Consider the following 17,696-nt stretch of genomic DNA (forward strand, 5'->3'; position numbering starts at 1 on the left):
CCTTCTAAACTGAAGAATCAGTCAGAGCCCTAAGGAGCTGATGACTCAAACACAATGGGTGATAGTTTGCATATTGCTTTGCATGACATTTGCATGCTACTGGTTCATTTTTTGCCTGAAGTGAAAATCCACCCACCATCTGCTTCTTTCCTGGTCCCTTATGATCCCCTAGGTGTTGAGTTGGCTGCCTCTGCCCAGGAAAAATAAAGCAACTGGCATGCATCAAGCAGTTACTGCATGTGCCTCTGTGGCTGGTTAGCTTGGCAGAGTAGAAGGGCAAGTTCTATCAGGGCATGGAACAGACCACATGGATCAGGTACCCGCGTCACTGTGGACCATCCTACATGAATGGTCCTACGTCCTCTGAGTGGCATGGTCGTTGACTCAAAAACCCATAAAGCCACAAATAGCATCAGGCAACATTTCCAGAATACAACTCCTAAGTGTGCAGATGTCTGATGGTAAATCAGATGATACACAGCTTAGTTCCTGACCATTGGCAGCTTCCCAAATCAAACCAGGGCAAAGCTTCTCTTTTCTTGTGTGTGAATAATTATGGGGGCAGTGAACATATAACAAAGATTTTTTACTCTCAAAACTGTCAAGATGTAAAAAAAAAAAAAAAAAAAAAAAAGGCACATGACAGCTAATATCTAGCAATAAAGAAGAAAATTTAGCACTTCATTAATCAGGACCCTGTTGCCAGAACCTTCTGCGGCTCTAAGCATTTGTTTTAAACTGAGCCCTGGGATTCCTGACTGCTCGTCAATCAGTGATAATGGACTTACATTTCTATAGATATGATCAAAGCTCACTTAGCTGTTGTTTCTTGGGAATAACTGAATATTTCTGTAAGCTCAAACACCTATATTATTAGTATGGCAAACTAGACAATGATCCTATAAGATGATATCAGTATCTATTGTTTATAAAAGAACTGCGAATGGCACGCTAGTAAGCATCCTATAAATGATCCTTCAGATGGCGCATAAAAATATCAACTCACATTGTTCTCAGGTTTGCTGAAGTATGACCCAGATGTGAAAAGCACACCAAATAATCAACTACAAAACCCCAAATTTATATCTGGATACTGGGGCTAGAATACTGTAAGCATAATTAAGTTTATTAGGTTTTAGAGGTAGTATTTTATCATTAAGCTTATTAGGTTTTAGAGATACTGCTTTTTTGATTTTTTTTGTGTGTGTGTGTGTGTGTGTGTGTTATGGCTTTATTAAGTATAAAAGTATCTGTTAGGCTTTTCAAATGATTGGATATAACATGTAAAACATCATACTTTTTTTTTTTTTTTTTTGGAGACAGTCTCACTGTGTCGCCCAGGCTGGAGTGCAGTGGCACAATCTTGGCTCACTGCAACCTCTGCCTCCCATGTTCAAGTGATTCTCCTGCCTCAGCCTCCTGGGTAGCTGGGACTACAGGTGCGCACCGCCACACCCGGCTCATTTTTTTTTGTATTTTTAGTGGTGATGGGGTTTTACCATATTGTCCAGGATGGTCTCAATCTCCTGACCTCGTGATCTGCCCGCCTTGGCCTCCCAAAGTGCTGGGATTATCGGTGTGAGCCACCATGCCCGGCCAAAACATCATATTTTTATGAACACTTAGAAACACCAAGAACTTCAGTTATATTAACATTTCCAAAACAAATCCTAAGAAATATAAAATAACCAAAAGATAAACCTTTACAACTTTACTTTCTAAAAGTGCCACTCCTCGTGGGATAATTTTTAGAGATTATCTAGTTCAATACCACTGCCTTTATAGATGAAATCGAAGTCTGGTCTGGAAATGGGCACCTAAGTACAACAGAAGGCAAGAACCCAGAAGATGAACACTTGGGACTGGCAGGTCCCTGGACAGAGGACTGGAGCTTCTGAGATACAGGCTTAGAAGCCCCGGCTAGGTAGTTGGCTCTGTTAAGGAGCCTGGAACTTTGAAGGAAACTATGTTTAAAAATGAGAAAAAGGCATTGGGGAGGAGTTGAGTCTTGAATAGTCGAACATAAAGGTATTCCAGCCAGGAAGTTGAGGTAACTTCTGACTCAGGTCATCTGGTGAAAGGCGCTTCCCTGGGAGGTAGGGGTGGGCCTGTTTCCAGGAGCAAGGCACTCAGTCACTTCCTTAGTCCCCAAGTGGGCCAGGAAGCAAACTCATTTTAAAGGACAGGAAACCAGACATAAATGCAAAAGGTGAACGTGAGTGCAACGGCTGAATCATCCACTTGGTCTTACTCAATTGGAGCAGACAAAGAGGAATTGCCTCCTTTGCTGCTCTCCTCTGTCTCCCAACCAGCTCAAGATCAGGAACTGAACAAGAGGCCAGGGGCTGGCCCCTCAGTGTGTTTTAAAAGCCCCTGAAGACCGAAGATTCCTGTCTTTGAAGCTGCTCAAACGCTGGGGTGGGAGAGGAGTAGCAGATGTGCTGGTTCTTTTCCATCTGTCCCCATCCTGGAGGTACTGTCCTGGCCTATGTCTGTGTCCTGGCAGGCTGACCTCCCTGGGCCACTCGTCAGCTGGCTTCCTGCTGGGGTCAGCTGATGGGAAGGTCCGGCAAGAGATGGGAGGGCGGGCAGAGAGAAGTCAGCGTCTCTCCTCCCATTTCTCCCAATAGCTCCTGCCCAGTGGTCCCTCATTAGTGACTCCCACTATCCTTGGCTCTGCTACAGTGTTTCCTTCCCTGGTTCCTCAGGGTGGTCAACTCCTTCCTGGGGACCTCAACACTCCTGGCTGGTTCTCTCTACCTCCTTCATTCGCAGCTGACCCATCTGAGTTGGAGTCTGTCTCCTGTCAGAACCCTGACCTGACACAGGGGAACAGCAGCCACAGGGTAAGCATAGCATTTTACACATACTTCCATTTACTGGGCAGAATTTTACAAGGAAACGTAAATATATATGTTTTTACAACATGTATTACACATTTCTCCACCTCTTTCATGTTAGAACATGTAATTACATTTCATGTAATACATGTTAGAATATTTATTGTAAAACATATATATATATGTTTATATCACCACATATATACTTTTGAAATCAACAGACCTTCACAAACACCAATGTTCAAGCCCCCAAAACCGCTGCCAGGTCAGTTCGCCCCTTGTTGTCCAGGATCTTTCCTGGGAAAGGATGCTTTACTAGGAGGAATGGAGGCTGCCTCAGCCTAAGTTTGCTTTGTAGATGGAAGTAAAATTAAGGTGAATTTCTTGATTGCCTCAAGGGAGTTGGTGTTCTGGGCTGCAGAGGCAATAGCAACTTAAGCTGGAGACAGGGAAGGGGAAAGGGAATCAGGAAAGATCAGACCTCAAAAAGGGTGGAGCAAGCAGGAGAGCCCACAAAAGCCATGTGACCTAGAGGAAGGGGAAAGAAGAATGAGAGTCCTCACAGCCCTTCAGCGGGGGAAAAAGTCCTGTACTTTTACTACTTTCAGAATAAAGAGTCAGTTCTTTGGTAGAGGTCCCACTCTCAGGCCAGCATATTTTGTTATGAAAGCGGTGGAGAAGTGTGTAATACATGTTAGAATATTTGTTGTAAAATCTGTAATTTAAAAATTCCCCACACCAAAAGTGAAGAAGCTTCAGTTATTGAAAAGAAAATCACAACTGCCAGGTGTGGTGGTGCAACCTGTAATCCCAGCTACTCAGGCTGCTGAGGTGGGAGGATTGTTTGAGCCCAGGAATTTGAGTCTAGCTTGGGCAACATAGTGAGACCCTGTCTCTAATTTTTAAAAAATAAATGAAATAAAAACATAAATGTATCTCATTCCCTGGCAATGCTGGATAAAGGAAGGGTTAACAACGATCTCTTGGCCAAAATTTCCTTTAGTTGAACCCGGACATGAGGTGACTGCAGTTTCTATAGGAATGTGCATAAAAGGAGAAGCTTCTGGGAGAGAACAGTGCAAAGTCACTAAGTAAAAATGGAGTCAACTGGGGAGTCATCCCAGGCTCCCTTCCAAACACCCAAGGCACTCGAATCCCTTTCCTTCCTCCTCATCAGTCTCACATCATATGCTCCTGCTAAGTTTTCATTGAGAAGCAGGTTCTGAAGTCAAAAAAACGTTTGAATACTACTGGTTTAGATTTATCACAGACATGTACATGAACTGCTATATGCATAAGAGACTGCCTTTACCTTGTAATATCAACCTGATTGCTCTTAAATGCATTTTCATTCTGATGTAGAAGGCCTGTCTTTAATTATTTCTAATCATTTAATTTTTTGAGACAAAATAAAAACATCAGAAGGCATTAGAAATTAGCAAGAATCAAGACAGCTCATTTGCTTACCTGCTATCCCCAGCATTTGCAACATACAGCTTCCCCAAAAGGCAAATCACAATGAGGGCCGTGCAGCCACCAGATATATTATATGAACTCCTCTCTCGTTCTATCTGTAGGTCCTGGAGAATAAAACAGAGTTAGTGTTGGATTGTGTAGGATGTATAGCAAAAGCTTTCTCACCTTCACTCTCTTTACAGTCATCAGACTCTGAATGTGCTTCAAGAAGGGACTAGAAAAATCTTTAGTGCTTGCTTTCCTACCACCTAATGAGCATTTCTGGAGAGGACACTGGCATAAAACTGCCACATATTAGACCATCTGTGAACCAGAGACAGGAAACAATAGACAGCAAACAGAAACAATCAGACAAAAATGCAAATGAAATGTAAGTTGTATTCAGTAAATATCACAGCTTATGGAAAATTTAGTCTTTGTGGATTGCATGAGCTGCTATGTGAAACATACACCAGAGAGGCTGAGAATGCCAAGTACTTGGACCTGATCAATGTTTTGTTTGTTTTTCTGAAGACAGGGTCTGGCTCTGTCACCCAGGCTGGAGTGCAGTGGCCCAATCTCAGCTCACTGCAACCTCTGCTTCCCAGGCTCAAGTGATCCTCCCACCTCAGCCTTCCGAGTACCTGGGACCACAGGTGTGCGCCACTACGCCCGGATAATTTTTGTATTTTTTGTAGAGATGGGGTCCTCCCACATTGTCCAGGCTGGTCTTGAACTCCTGTGCTCAAGCAATCTGCCTGCCTCGGCCTCCCAAAGTGCTGGGATTATAGGCACGAGCCACTGCGCCCAGCCTTGCCTTTTTAAAGAGAAGGTTTGGTCTGTCACCCAGGCTGGAGTGCAGTGGTATGATCATAGCTCACTGCAGCCTTGACCTCCTGGGCTCAAGCCTCCTGCCTTAGCCTCCTGGGTAGCTGAGACTACAGGTCTATGCAGCCACCACACCCAGCTAACTTTTCTATTTTTTGTGGGGACAAGGTCTCACTATGTTGCCCAGGCTGGTCTCAAACTCTTGGTTTCAAACAATCATGTCTCAGCCTTCCAAAGCGCTAGGCCGCCATACCCAGCCCAGACTTGATCAATGTTTTAAACTCCAAAATCTTGGATAAATAGTCTCTTTTACAGAGGAATTACAGAAAGATGTCTTCTGTTCAACACAGGCAGGAGTCAACCCATGACTTACAGGGCAAAGACTTATAATGACTTATAAATGACTTAAAATGACTTAAATTATAAATGACTTATAATGACTCAAATGACTTAAAATGACTTATAGGGCTTCTGAACTCAGACCTGACTTTTCCCACAGCCACCAATTTACAGTGGTAACACGTTCATAATAATTAGAAACATTCATTGAGAACTTTCTCTACGTCAGGCAGTGTGCTGAGCACTTTATCCTCAAACTCTCATATCGTCCTCACGACCGTCACTAGGAACCTCATTGTTTAGTTGCAGAGAAGTGGGGGTAGCCTGCCCATATTTACCTGGCTAGAGTCTAGATTCCAACCTGGCTCTCTTCCAAAGCTTGTGTTGTTACCTGCCACCTAATGAGGCCTCCCCAAGAAATTAATATTAAAAATAGACCAACACTGACATCATCAAGACAGATATCTGTGAAATTCTGTTAGCGATAGAAGCAAAGGTTCTGTTACCTCAGAAAAATCGGAGTTAGTAAGATACACTGAATGCCCAGCTAAAATAATGCCAAATCTTCCAGTGGTAATCTACTACTTTTGTGCAGAGGGAAGGAAAATGAGGGCTGGCTAAAAATTACAAGAAGAGGAAGAAATGGTGACGTTGATGGTGTTGTTGGCGGGTGTAGGGTCAGGCCACTATTGTAATCCTGAGAATCCCACAGAGTTAGAGCTCAGCTGCTTCAACCAACCTCCTCATGGAAAAGGGGGAGAGAAGTCAAGACTCCAGCATTTACCAGCAACTGCTTTGCTCTAGGGGCCAGAGATGGTAACATAAAAAGGATAAATCACCAGTGGGAAACTGGAAACAGAAGAGGTTGACCTTAGGGATATCATACTGGTTAAAGAGTAAGTGGAAGCCAGTCACAGTGGCTAATGCCTGTAATTCCAATACTCTGGGAGAGACAGACAGGAGGATCACTTGAGGCCAGGAGTTCAAGACCAGCCTGGGCAACATAGTGATACCCCCATCTCTACAAAAAATAATTAGCTGGATGTGGTGGCACATGACTGTAGTCTTCGCTACTTGGGAGGCTGAGGATAGAGGATCTCTTGAGCCCAGGAGTTTGAGGCTACAGTAAGCCATGGTCATGCCACTGCACTTCAACTGGGGTTACAGAGCAAGATCCTATCTCAAAAACAGAAACAGAACAACAACAAAAACCAGTAAATAGAGAAAAAACACAAAGCCAGGACTTGGGAGAGACCCACACACTGGGAGTGAGCTGGGTAAGAGGTTGGGGGAGGGGAGCTGGGGAGTCACAGGGAAGAGGTAGGAATACATGTTGGGGGATATAGGGGTTTATAAACAACTGAGGAAACACTTCGATATGGGAGTGAACAGCAGCAGCAAAAGCTGCAGAAGCATCAAGCATGGGGCGAACTTCAAAGGACTATGTGGGATTTTTAACATTTACTTCAACTGTGTATTAATTAGCTTTCTTAAAGGACTGTCATGAGTCTAAATTAGCCGGCATGTGTGAGGGGCTTAGCAGGATATCTAGACCCTTCCCGCAGCCCAGAAGCTTCAACATTGAGAGCGGTGGCCTTTCTTGCTCACCTTAGGCCCTCAACACCCAGGTTAGGCCAGGTAAATGGTAGTTTAATAAATGTCTGTTCAATGGACAAATGAAGAAATAAATTTTAAATTTTTTATCTCCCTATCCCCTTACCTCTGCCTTATGGATTCCACAATTCACAAATGAAAAGCTTACAATGCTAACGCTCGCTGAGATAATAATTAAGCAGAAACCCATGCTTCAATTAAAATGCTCGATTGACAAAAGTGGTTATCAGAACCTACACAAGAGTGGTAGGAGGCTGGAGGATGAAAAGGAGGGGCATGGGTGTCGGGTGGGAAGAATTAGTTCGAGGAAATACAAGAGAGGAGAAGGAAAACATCAAGATGCCTGTTTAACCTCCAAGAAAACCCATAAAAACAGAACCCCGAACCCTACTGACAAAGGAGTTTGTGGATGGAACTGCTATTTCTTTTTTTTTTTTTTTTTTGCATTTAAAGAACTCATATAAAGTTGATACTATGATAGATACATAGTTTACTAAATTAATATATAAATTGATAAAGAGTCTATATCCAATATATCAAAAGGAACTACTCAGCTACTGAGATTATTTTTTCACTGTCAGAATCAATATTTGCTTGAATACCCAAAAGGCTGAAAGACAATATTTATTAAAAATTATTTGAACACGCCGGGCATGGTGGCTCACGCCTGTAATCCTAGCACTTTGGGAAGCTGAGGCAGGTGGATCACCTGAGGTCAGGATTTTGAGACCAGCCTGACCAACATGACGAAACCCTGTCTCTGCTAAAAATACAAAAAAAAGTTAGCTGGGTTTGGTGGTGTGCGCCTATAGTCCAAGCTACTCGGGAGGCTGAGATAGGAGAATTGCTTGAACCCAGGAGCCGGAGGTTGCAGTGAGCCAAGATCGTGCCACCCCACTGCACTCTAGCCTGGGCAACAGAGCAAGACTCCATCTCAAAAAGTTATTTGAACACCTACTGCTTGTATATTGTATATAGACTAGAATGTGAATGGTGTTTGTTTGATAGACTTGATCAAACCACTAGTACGATCCAAAAGGTAGAATCGTTATGGTGCAAAAAGTCCACGTAACAGGGCCGTCCAAGGCAACAGATTCCTCTGCGACTCAGTTAAGCAAGTTCGGGCTACACCACAGGTAGGTACATTATTTATCATGGTTTCTATCACAAGAAATTCTGCTTAGAAAATTATGTAATCCTTAAGAAAAAAAATCAAGGTAAAGAGCTCAACACTAAAACTTTTCTGCTTTAACTTTGGGGGAAACATTCCAGTTAGCTTACCCATTTAACCCCTCGCTATTATATTAATAGTGTGACTCAATATTTTTTTCTAATTGATTTCATTATTTCTTTCACCTTTTTCTACGTTCAGCTATACTCCCTCGGTAGCTCCCCCAAATAAGGAATGCTAAATTTGGCAGCACTTTCTCATAAAGAGTGAACTTAACTACTTTTTAACCCAAGAAACTTTGCTAACATGTGCATGCGTTTGCCACTTCCCTCCCCCACATTCGTGTGGGGACATAAGTGTGCATACATGCACATGTGCACACACACACATTGATTACAAGTGTCCTCTCTGGGATCATGGTGGGAAGGATTTGAAAGACGTGTTTCCATAGACTTCATCTCCCCTGAAGGATTCGCTGTGGTTAAAACACACTCTTCTATTTCTTCTAAAACCGTGTGCAACTAGAACATATTCTAAAAATAATTGCTTCCCTCCCCCTCCTCCCTAGAAGCCAAAATAGCACATTTATTTTTTCCCTACATACACCACCTACTCCTCTTTAAAAGATGTTTCACAAAATCTTAGTACTGAAAGGAACACTAAAGGACCATCTGGCTGGTTCTTTTACTATCAGAGCAAACATGATAAGTTAAGTCAATAAGGATACATTTACCATTGCATTATCTACATTTTTTCTTCAAATCCTCGCCTTTCAGATTAGATTACGTTTTTAATATTCTAGATAATAAATAAAAACATGGAACTACTTTTTTAAAAACCTCAAGTTTTTGGTATTTTTACAAAAATCAATGAAATCATGGAAAAAAACCGCTTACTGCTTTGTACTAAGCAAAGACTGATTTAGAATATCTCCCCATTTTAGCTGTCAATGAACCCTGAGCCATGTGTCTAGAATAAACTGACTAGCAAAACACATGCATATACTGTCATTCAAGTATGGTCTAAAAGGATCACTTAAATGACTCATAAGATTCAATTAACAAGATAATTGATTTATCTGCTTAATCAATAGTCCTGAAGACCTTCCATGGCAACTTTCTAGGTAGCAGGACTGAGTTATCTTCTGTTGTGTCTGCTTAAATACTACATTTAAGCGAGGTTAATCTTTAAATCAAACAATAGATCCAGTTTTTAAGATGTGGGATTTTATTTTGCTCCTTGTTGCAAGGAGAAATGGGAGCCGAGAAAGCAAATAGAGGGCCGGGGCGGTGGCTCACGTCTGTAATCCCAGCACTTTGGGAGGCTGAGGCAAACGGATCACCTGAGGTCGGGTGGTGGAGACCAGCCTGACCAACACGTAGAAACCCCGTCTCTACTGAAAATACAAAATTAGTCTGGTGTGGTGGCGCATGCTTGTAATCCCAGCTACTCGGGAGGCTGAGGCAGGAGAATCACTTGAACCCGGGAGGCAGAGGTTGTGGTGAGTCCAGATTGCGCCAAGCAGAGATCGCCCCATTGCACTCCAGCCTGGGCAACAAGAGAGAAACTCCATTTCAAAAAAAGAAAAGAAAAAAAAAAAAGAAAGAAAGAAAAGCAAACAGAGATGTGTGTGCAATGAGACTAATTCAGCAGGAAAGAAGTGTAAGCGAAAAATATTGCCCGGGATGGTAATAATTTGATTTGAAAGTCCCATAGATGATGCAACTCCAAGGTCATTCTTTGTTTTCTACCAATTTCAAGTTGCAAAAGGAAAGCAATATCCGGTTGCAGAAAGGAGCAAGTGTTGGGTAGTTCCAATAGGACCTGGCAGCTCCCCCTAGCTGAGTTAAAACACAGCTCTGAGCACATTGCTAATAGTGTCAGTCACAAATAATCAGATTCTGCATGGTTTTAGTATCCAAATCTGATCCCGGTTTATTCTGAGAACAAGGCCATCTGCCAGCCAAGCAATGGGGGAGAAAAACCAGCACTCTACTGCCTACTATTTCCACCTGCTGGCTGCTGGTGGAATCACAGGCTCATTCCTTCCTAGAGGAACTTCCTGTTCTAACAAAAACAAAGAAAACAAAACCAACTTAAATAAAGACAGCTATGTGGGTTCCCAATTTACCATTAATACGCTAATTTTGGAAAACACTAATTTATTATAATTAATCTAGAAACACTAATTTATAGATTTCTAAACTATAACCTTTGCCCCCTTTTCGTCACAATGTCACCATGTATTTATACAGGTTTTACCAACAAAGCCTAGCTGCCTGGTATTTCCATTTACCCAGTGATAGAATTACATCTAGTAGTTCCATAAGTTAAAATATTGCCATTTTCTTCCCTTCTTAAGAACCGACTGTGACGGGGAATCTAGACCCACTCTTAAAAGGAGATAGAACTCTGAGATCCTCCCGGCTATGTCCAGAACTCAAATCCCATAGTTAACAGGTTAAAAGGGTAATCACTGCTAACTTGGTTCTGATCTCTGGGAGGGCAAAGGCTTCCTGTAAGTAACCCTGCAGTGGAATTGACTTCCTCCATGGGTCTGAAATGTTGAACATTCAACCATGTTTTTGGGAGGGTGGAGAAGTAGGGAGAAGGTTTGAAATCAGGACTTAGAAGACATTTGTCTTATTTTTACCTATTGTCCTGGGCTAAGTGACAATATAAATCTAATAGGTGACAAAACAGAGCTAAGCCAGGCCTTGCTGGGAAGCAGAATTGAAGTCAGTCAGAAAATTCCTGAGATTTTGGTCCTTTAGGAAAAAGCCAAGGCTCACTTTTCATAGTGGACACAGGAGGGATTTGCTACATAGCCTTCGCAGTATGAAGGAAGATCTGAGATACAATCAGGGGGTTGTAGGGGCACACCTACCTCTGACAGCGTGCGCAGTAAGTATTAAAAACCAGTGGTCAGAGGTCACCTTCACCACAAGCCCCACGCCGTGCCAGGCAACCCGAGGACCAAAGATGAAAAGCGCTGCTCTCAAAGAAGCCTAGAGTATTTGATGAAACTGTTACCATCTATCCTCATTGGAAGCATTTTTTTCTTCTTCTGTTCATCTGTATTTTGTGACTAGTGCCTACTTTTTCCCCAGAAATAGGTACTATTTATTCTGACTTGAGTGTTTCTGAACATTTTTAACAGTGTTTCCCTTTGGGAAAGGTATCAACATTTCACTACCTCCTTTTGTTATTTAGAATATCAAAATAAATCAGATATTGCATATTTCTATATTCATATAACGTGGGACTACAAATGTCCCCAGATAAAAGATCCTTTGTTTTGTTTTTGAGACAGAGTTTCACTCTGTTGCCCAGGCTAGGGCGCAGTGGTGTGATCTCGGCTTACCACAACCTCTGTCTCCAGAGTTCAAATGATTCTCATGCCTCAGCCTCCCAAGTAGCTGGGATTACAGGCATGCACCACCACGCCTGGCTAAATTTTTTGTAATTTTATAGAGACAGGGTTTCGCCATGTTGGCTAGGCTGATCTCAAACTCCTGGCCTCAGGTGATCTGCCCACCTGGGCCTCCCGAAGTGCTGGGATTATAGACGTGAACCAAAGTGCCTGACCATAAGATCTTATCTTTTACTTCCTCAGTGGTGTCTAAAAGAATACTGATTTTAAGATGTAAGCTCAATAAATACTAGTGACTGAGAGGAACAGTTCTTAGTGGAAAAAACACAAACTGTTTTTCCTCTGTTCTTACCCCACAACAACCAATACAGAAGAATTCTGTGACCAAATGTGTGAGAATTTTCCTCCACATACCCAGCAAGCAATCAGTTCTGCAGAAGACACCAGCTGGGCGTCCTCCAATTCAATTCCACACTATTATGTACTTGAAGATAGCATCAGATTCCACAGGTTGAGGGCTCAGTCCCCAAACTGACCCCCACTTCTGATGCCAGTCGCAAGCCCCAGGTTGGTTTACCTGTGCTTCTGACCGACCAGCTATAAATCTGGGTTCCCAAAACCCCCTTCTCCTAGGGTTTGATTAATTTGCTAGAGTGGCTCACAGAAATCAGGAAAAATTACGTACATTTGCTAGTTCATTCTAAAGGATATTACAAAGGATACAGATGAGGAGATGCATAGGGTGCGGAGCTTCCATGCCCTCGTGACCCTCCAGGAACCTCCACGTGTTCAGCTACCCAGAAGCTCGCTGAGCCCTATCCTCTCGGGCCTTTATGGAGACCTCATGACATAGGCACGGGTGATTACATCATCACCTGTTAGTGATCAACTCAACCTTCAGCCCTTCTCCCCTCCCATGAGGTTGAGGATATATGTGCATGTGCGTGCACACACACACACCCCCCCAAGTTATTTGGGCCCATCTAAATTAGGCTATTCTTTCATTTTATTCACTGTAATACACCTGATATCTACATTATCCACGGCAGCTTACTGTGTGATTCTACTTAGTTGCGCAGCCCTCTAATCTTGCCTTGGTCTTTTTGATGTACAGACCCCATCCTGAATCTATCCAGAGGCTGCCAGCCACCAGTCATCTCATTAGGATACAAAAAGATACTTATCACTTTGAAGATTTCAAGGATTTTAGGAGCTGTATGTCAGGACATGGTGTTGAAGACAGAATATCATAATATCACAGCATTCCATTGAGGGGAAAGACAAACAGATGGTGACAGCAAGTAGGTAGATAGAAACAAAGAGAGAGTCCAAAGAATTCTGATTCCACGTTGTTGAGCTATTATAAACAAAGCAAAAACTCCCAGTGAAGGAGAAGCTCTGTTTTTAAGGATATTGTGACACTTGGAATCTCCAGAGGGACAGCTGCATAGATGTCATCAGTGAGGTAAATTAGAGACTTAGGTGCAAGGCTTGGGGAACTTTACTTTTAGGGATTAAAAATGGAAGAGAAGGCAAGAGAGCCACAAAGCCGAAATGCCCTATGACAAAACTCACTTAATATTGAATTTCCTATTATATAAAATCAGAGTGGCACAAAACCTGCAATACCTAAAGAACATCTAGAAACAGGAAAATTAGACAGTGGGTGGCTATTGTGGTGAAAAAAAAAAAGTTTAGCATACACGGTGAGGCAATGACTCTCAAAAACCTACTATTGAGAGGGGGAGGAAAGAAAAAGGAGTTGGCAATGGCCTTCCAGCTATTATTTTGAAGCTGGTATAATTTCTGTGCTGTGGATTCTGAAGCTCACCTTAAGCAATTTAATAAGGATAAGGCATTGTTTCTATGAAACTGGAGTATAGTTTTTCTGAAATCTCTGATGAAGCAAAGAAAGACAAGAGCATCTGTGATTAAAAAGACATCATCCAAAGAGGGTCACATTTGAGAGTGAAAGGGGAGAGTATTAACAATTACCCTGAGACAGCAGGTACCCACTGGCCCAGTCCCCAGAAAAGCACAAGGTATGGCCACCCTTCCAGGTGCCATGAGGACCAAAGAATGGGTGAGCTTCTCACATAATAAGGCCAACCAAGTAAGGTGCTGTCAAACAAAAAGTATCTGAGACAGGTCTCAATCCATTCAGTTTATTTGGCCAAGGGTAAGGACACGCCTGGAAGGAAAAAAAAAACACAGATCACAGAGACAGTCTGTGGTCTGTACCTTTCTCCAAAGATGAATTTGAGGGCTTCAGTATTTAAAGGGGAAAAGTGGGCCAGAGTGGAAAGAGGGAGGGTATGGTCATCCACATATTCCAAGAGAAAAGGAGCAGGTAGGGGATAGTCTGGGGCTCCAGAAATCAGTAAATCAACACGTTCCGTAAGATAAGGTGAACACAGAGTAGCTACCTGTGGAGATATTCAACAATTCATATGTAGTATCTGCTTAGGAATAAAAGGAAACGCAGTTTCTTGCATGACTCAGCTTTCAGCTTAATTTTTTTTCCTAATAATTTCCAATTTCCATAGTGGATTGGAGGCCCAGTTTTTATTTTCCTTTCACAGTGCAAAGCCCCGGTAGGCATTAGGCAGGTTGGGGACGTAGACGGACCATCTGGGGGGAAAAAGTGTGAAGAGGAAGCTAGGGCATGGGGGTAAACCTGAGAGGAACACAAAGGGAAAAGACATGGCTTAAAGCTAAAAGTTCATGATATGGCACACCTGGGCCTGGGTCTCCACGGGGGCTCCACCCTTCCTCCTCATTCATCTGGCATTGCTACCTTTAAGATCTATCTTCCACCGCAGCAACATTGGCTTGCTCCCTTTGGCCCACCTGGGTTTTTTCTCAGGCTGGGTTTGTTACCCAGGTTGCCTGAGCCCAGGGCATTCATTCTCCCCACCCTGACCTGCACATGTCTGCTCTACTTCTGCACCCCTGCACGCCAGCATCACCTCCCCAGAGAAACTTTCCCTTCATCTCTTCACCAGACTCCTGCGTCACCCTGTATTTCCCCTCTCAAGGCTCCTCCCATTTATATTTTACTTGTTTAACACCCATCTTTGCCTAACTGGCTCAATGTTCTTTTCCCAGTCAAGCCTGGCTTCTAGTTGGTTCTCAACAAATATTATTGATTGAATGAATTGCACATGAAAATGAAGCAAACAATCTTTGTTTTTGCTGGGGACTAAGTTTCCAAGAAAAATGTGAGGTGATGAATTGGTTCATTAAAAGTTGAAATATTTTTAAAATGAGCCTCTTAAGTATTTTTCTGAATGAACCTTTCTTTGCCAGCACAGTTGTTAAGAGCAACCCTGAGCCATCAACGGGCAGCAACAGCCTGAGGCCCCTGTGGAGCCCTGAGTCAGTGTGACATTGGCCTCTAGTGGACAAAGTTGAGAATGCAGCAGCTCCAGGCAAAAGATGTCCTCTGGCACTAGTCACAAGGGAAGGAAATTAAAATCCCAACATTTCCTTTATTTTTCACTTCTACCGTGCAAACTGAATTTCCTCCCATTACCAGGAGAGCCCATTGTCAAATTTTTGCCTAAATAATTAAAAAAAATAAATTCAATGCTTGGCATTCTGAGTATTAGTGTCTAGAAACATTTATTGACATCAGAGCTTCTAGAGAGGCAGAAAGTGAGATTTTACACCACGACTGAGTAGGAGTCGATTTTCCTACCTTAATTCCTTTTTTCCTAAATAATCTTTTTCAGCCTCCTGGTATTTTATTGGGATTGCAGGGTTGCAGGCTATCAGACAGTCTTGAGATGGAAGTGCATTTTATTTTTAAATTTTTATTCTTTATTTTTTAAGAGATGGGGTTTTGCTGTGTTGCACAAGCTGGAATACAGTGGCCGTTTACTGGCACAAAAAAGCACTGGAGTTATAACCTGCTGTGTATCTGACCTGGGCCGGGTCACCCCTCCTGAGGCATCCCGGTGGTGCTCTGCACCAAGGAGATCACCACATTGACACTGAACCCACATGACAGCTCAGAACTCCTGGGCTCAAACAATCCTCTGGCCTCAGCCTCCCAAGTAGCTGGAATGACAGGCAATGCACCACTACCACACCCAGCAAGGTGCATTTTAAACCACCTGCTAGTCAAAGGGTAAATGTTATCTCTCTAACAAGGAGAGAAAAAGCTGAGACCAAAGAAGGGATACATTTAAATAAAAAGAGGATGGAAATTTGAGGGGTGAATATATGAACTATTTTTGCCTTACAAACAAATCAGATGACAATACGTATTGTCATTATTTATGTCATTATTTATACGTATTGTCCTTCTTAGCACACTACCTGATGCCGTGAGATCCTGGAACATGCACCGTGTGCCTACTCGGTTCTGGCGAGATGCTTCTTGCTGCTTTGACTTCATTTAACAGCTTCTCATCACTTTGTAATCTCCAGGTTTTAAGGCTATGACCGCCCACTTGCCTAACTCAAGCCCTTATAAATATCCTTAAATATCTCTTATTCTTTATCTGCATGCAGGTTGCCCAGCAAGAAAGAAAATCTTCAAAACCAAAATAATTGGCTCAGGATAAAGTAAGCTCAGAGAGGGAAAGAGCTGGCATAGAACAAAGCACAGGCGGCTTCTGTGTGCACTCCTGCCAGGCAGAGGGGCAGCAAGGGACAGTGAGAGCTGTGGCACTCTCCCGAGGACATGCTCAGGAGTGAGGCCAACAGGGAAGGATGATAAACTCCCGATCAGACCCATTCAGATGGAAACGAACAGACAAATCCACATGCCTGGGTAAAACTAAGACTTCTTGGATATTGGCCCCTGGCTCTGTTCTCCTCCAGCACTTTGCCTGCAGTGTGAACCACATTCCCAGTTGTGGTAAAACAGCCATTCTTAGATCACATCTATATAGGATGGGGACATTTGAGCACTTTCCTAAACCCTGTTTCCCCCAACACTGGACTTTATACACATCCGTAAAACAGATGGTGATCATGCTCACATCCAAGTGCAATCCTACCAGCTGGCATCAATATGAATATAGGAAATAAAAGCGATAAGGCCTGTATTTAATAAGCCTATAACCTCATGCACTGTCTCTTTCATCTTCTTTTACTTTTTTTTTTTTGAGACGCAGTCTCGCTCTGTTGCTCAGGCTGCAGCGCAATGGTGCAATCTCGGCTCACTGCAACCTCTGTCTCCCGGGATCAAACAATTCTCCCGCCTCAGCCTCCCGAGTAGCTGGGATTACAGGCAACCGCCATTATGCCCTGCTAATTTTTGTATTTTTGTAGAGATGGGGTTTCACCATGTTGGCCAGGCTGGTCTTGAACTCCTGACCTCCCACCTCGGCTTCCCAAAATGCTGGGATTTCAAGCGTGAGCCACTGCACCCAGCCTTCTACATTTTTGCCAGCAACTGGTGCCAGGAACTCTGTCTGCTGCCAATTTCTATTGGGAATGGAAGCCCCATTATCACAGGCGGCCATCCGGGTGGAGCCGGGCAGCAAAACCGTACGCTTTCTGGGAGCCCTCCAGGAAGGACGGACAGACCTGGCGCAGGCGCCCGACTGGCCCTGCTGCCCCAGGAATACCTCCCAGGAATACCTACCATTTCCTTGAATGCACTTTCAAGCGCCCCGATGACCAGGCACTCGTGGGGAATCTTCTTCTCGGTAAAGAAGCGCGTGGGGGGCGTGCTGGGGGAGCCCGGAGCCCCCACCCCTCCGCGCAGGGAGGCCGCCCGGGTCAGAGTCCGGCTGTTAGCAGGCGCGTTCTCAGGCTCCTCCCCTAGGCAGGTGGGGGGCAGGACGGCGGAGTTCTTCAGGATGTCCACGATGTCCTGCAGCTGCTCCGTGACGTGGTGCTGCAGCAGGCGCGACGCCACCACCGCTGCCCCGGAACCCGCGTGCCCGTCAAACAGCGACCAATAGTGGCAGGAAACACCCTCAGATTCCTGTGGGAGAGGACGACAAGGAGGAGTGAGAACGGCTGTGGCCTTTGCCCCAGGGTCATACAGGTTGTGCAACACCTGTGGGACTGAGCGTCCACTTGGTTGCCTGTCTGTCGTCTGCAAACAATGCAGTCA

At 43.7% G+C, this 17,696-nt stretch overlaps 1 protein-coding gene across 11 annotated transcripts in view; it reads right to left on the minus strand.

The window, feature by feature from the left end:
• The window catches only part of PPM1H (protein phosphatase, Mg2+/Mn2+ dependent 1H), a 288,801-nt gene that overhangs the window by 139,519 nt on the left and 131,586 nt on the right, over positions 1-17,696 (minus strand). For all 11 annotated transcript variants that reach the window (XR_013401193.1, XR_013401192.1, XR_013401191.1 and 8 more), the window contains exons 3-4: positions 17,220-17,564; positions 4,308-4,420 (exon numbers count right to left, since the gene is read on the minus strand). Coding sequence is in view for 2 of the 11 variants with exons in the window: in XM_077954667.1 (XP_077810793.1) it covers positions 4,308-4,420; positions 17,220-17,564 (458 nt within the window). In the remaining 9 variants the exon portion in view is untranslated. The remainder of the gene's footprint in view (positions 1-4,307; positions 4,421-17,219; positions 17,565-17,696) is intronic.

Source organism: Macaca mulatta, chromosome 11 (genome assembly GCF_049350105.2).
Source record: "Macaca mulatta isolate MMU2019108-1 chromosome 11, T2T-MMU8v2.0, whole genome shotgun sequence".
Lineage (NCBI taxonomy): Eukaryota > Metazoa > Chordata > Mammalia > Primates > Cercopithecidae > Macaca > Macaca mulatta.